Source organism: Mus caroli, chromosome 10 (assembly GCF_900094665.2).
Source record: "Mus caroli chromosome 10, CAROLI_EIJ_v1.1, whole genome shotgun sequence".
In the NCBI taxonomy this organism is placed as follows: Eukaryota; Metazoa; Chordata; class Mammalia; order Rodentia; family Muridae; genus Mus; species Mus caroli.
The window spans coordinates 83,214,214-83,215,799 of NC_034579.1; the positions used below are offsets into that span (position 1 = coordinate 83,214,214).

The 1,586-nt window shown below is 40.9% G+C and overlaps 1 protein-coding gene across 5 annotated transcripts in view; it reads right to left on the bottom strand.

Moving 5' to 3' along the window:
* Nucleotides 1-1,586, bottom strand: part of Gas2l3 (growth arrest specific 2 like 3) — a 33,575-nt gene that overhangs the window by 6,262 nt on the left and 25,727 nt on the right. For all 5 annotated transcript variants that reach the window (XM_021173861.2, XM_029482692.1, XM_029482693.1 and 2 more), the window contains one exon: nucleotides 350-457. In XM_021173861.2, coding sequence (XP_021029520.1) covers nucleotides 350-457 — 108 coding nt within the window. The remainder of the gene's footprint in view (nucleotides 1-349; nucleotides 458-1,586) is intronic.

Here is a 1,586-nt window from a genome sequence, read left to right on the forward strand (position 1 = left end):
AAAAAAAAAAAAAAAAAAAAAAAAAAAAAAGAAAATCTGAAAAATGCAGTAAATTCCCAGAAGCACATGGAAGTATTTTTATTTAACTCTATTCAATGTTTAAGCAGTCTCAGCTGTCTTCTAGTTAAGTTACTTGAATGTTAAAAGCATCTACTCAAACTCACTTAAAATTCCTGGAATCAAGCATTCCATATTTCTTCCTGTACAGTGAAATTCTTCCATGAATAGCCAGCCCCTCTATTCTAATTTGTTTTACAAGGTAAAGGGGGATCAAAAGGAGGTTGGTAAAAAAATGAACCCAATTCCAAGACAAACCTGCATGAATAGAGGCTGTAACCAGAAGACTTACCCTTATAAAGAGAATTTTTTCCCCTAGCCGGTACCGCCCTTCAGATAAGTATTCAATAGAAAACCGATGAGAGCAGCTACAAGGAGGGTCCTCCGCAATGTGTTTAACCTAGGGTTAAAAATAAGCATCAATACTCAGGGCTTACCAGGGAAAGTTTCTATTAAAACTCAAAATGCAATGCTGTTTGATAGGAAGATGAAACTCAAAGATAAAACTATAAAGCCCATTCAACTATATAATGTTTCCCCGCCAGCCCTGCTGGTCTTTAGGCAGCATGAGCTTGTCATTAAGTCTGAACTGTTTAGAGCCCCAAGTAATTACATTTGCCTGGAATCAAAGACTATCTCGTCAGATACAGGCTAAGGAAGAGTTCTCACTTTTCCATTAAGACAATGCTAAACTAACAATGTGGGAGAGAATACCTAGATTTGTCCCAAGTTCCTGTTAAAATAAGCAGAGATGTATGTCTGTATGCTCAGGATTGGGTAAAACCCTTAATATCTCAATTCGAGAAGCATGAAGAAATTGAAAGGGGGAAAAAAAACCCTTAATTCTATCCCTCAAAGATCTTTTTTGATTTATTAAGAATTTCAAACATGCATACAATGTATTGTGACCACATCTGCCTCCAGCTCCCCCATTTCAACTGCTGCCCAACACTTCTTCATGGTCCCCTCCCGACTTCATGACCTTTTTTTTAAAAAAAAAAAAATTTATTGTATGTGTGTGAGTACACTGTCACTGTCTTTAGACAACCAGAAGAGGGCTTCCAATTACATTAGAGATGGTTGTGAGCCACCATGTGGTTGCTGGGAATTGAACTCAAGACCTATGGGTGAGTAGCCATTGCTCTTAACCACTGAGCCATCTCTCCAGCCCCGTGCCTTCTCTTCTCTTCTCTTTGATAATCCGCTGAGTACTCTTAGTGGCTACAGGCTGGTCCATTGGATCATGGCAACCTACATGGGGCCACATACCTGAAGAAATCCGACTCTCCCTCCTGCAACATCTATCAAATGCCAAGCGCTTCTGAGTTAGCAGGGACCTGGTGACCCCATTCATGCTGGAGTGCCGAAGACTGGCTCAATCCTGTTGTGCAGGTCTTATGCAGACAACCAACTACTGGGAGCTTACGAGCGAGCACACCAGTTCTATCTCACAGTGCTCCTCTACACCAGTTCTATCTCACAGTGCTCCTCTACACCAGTTCTATCTCACAGTGCTCCTCTACACCAGT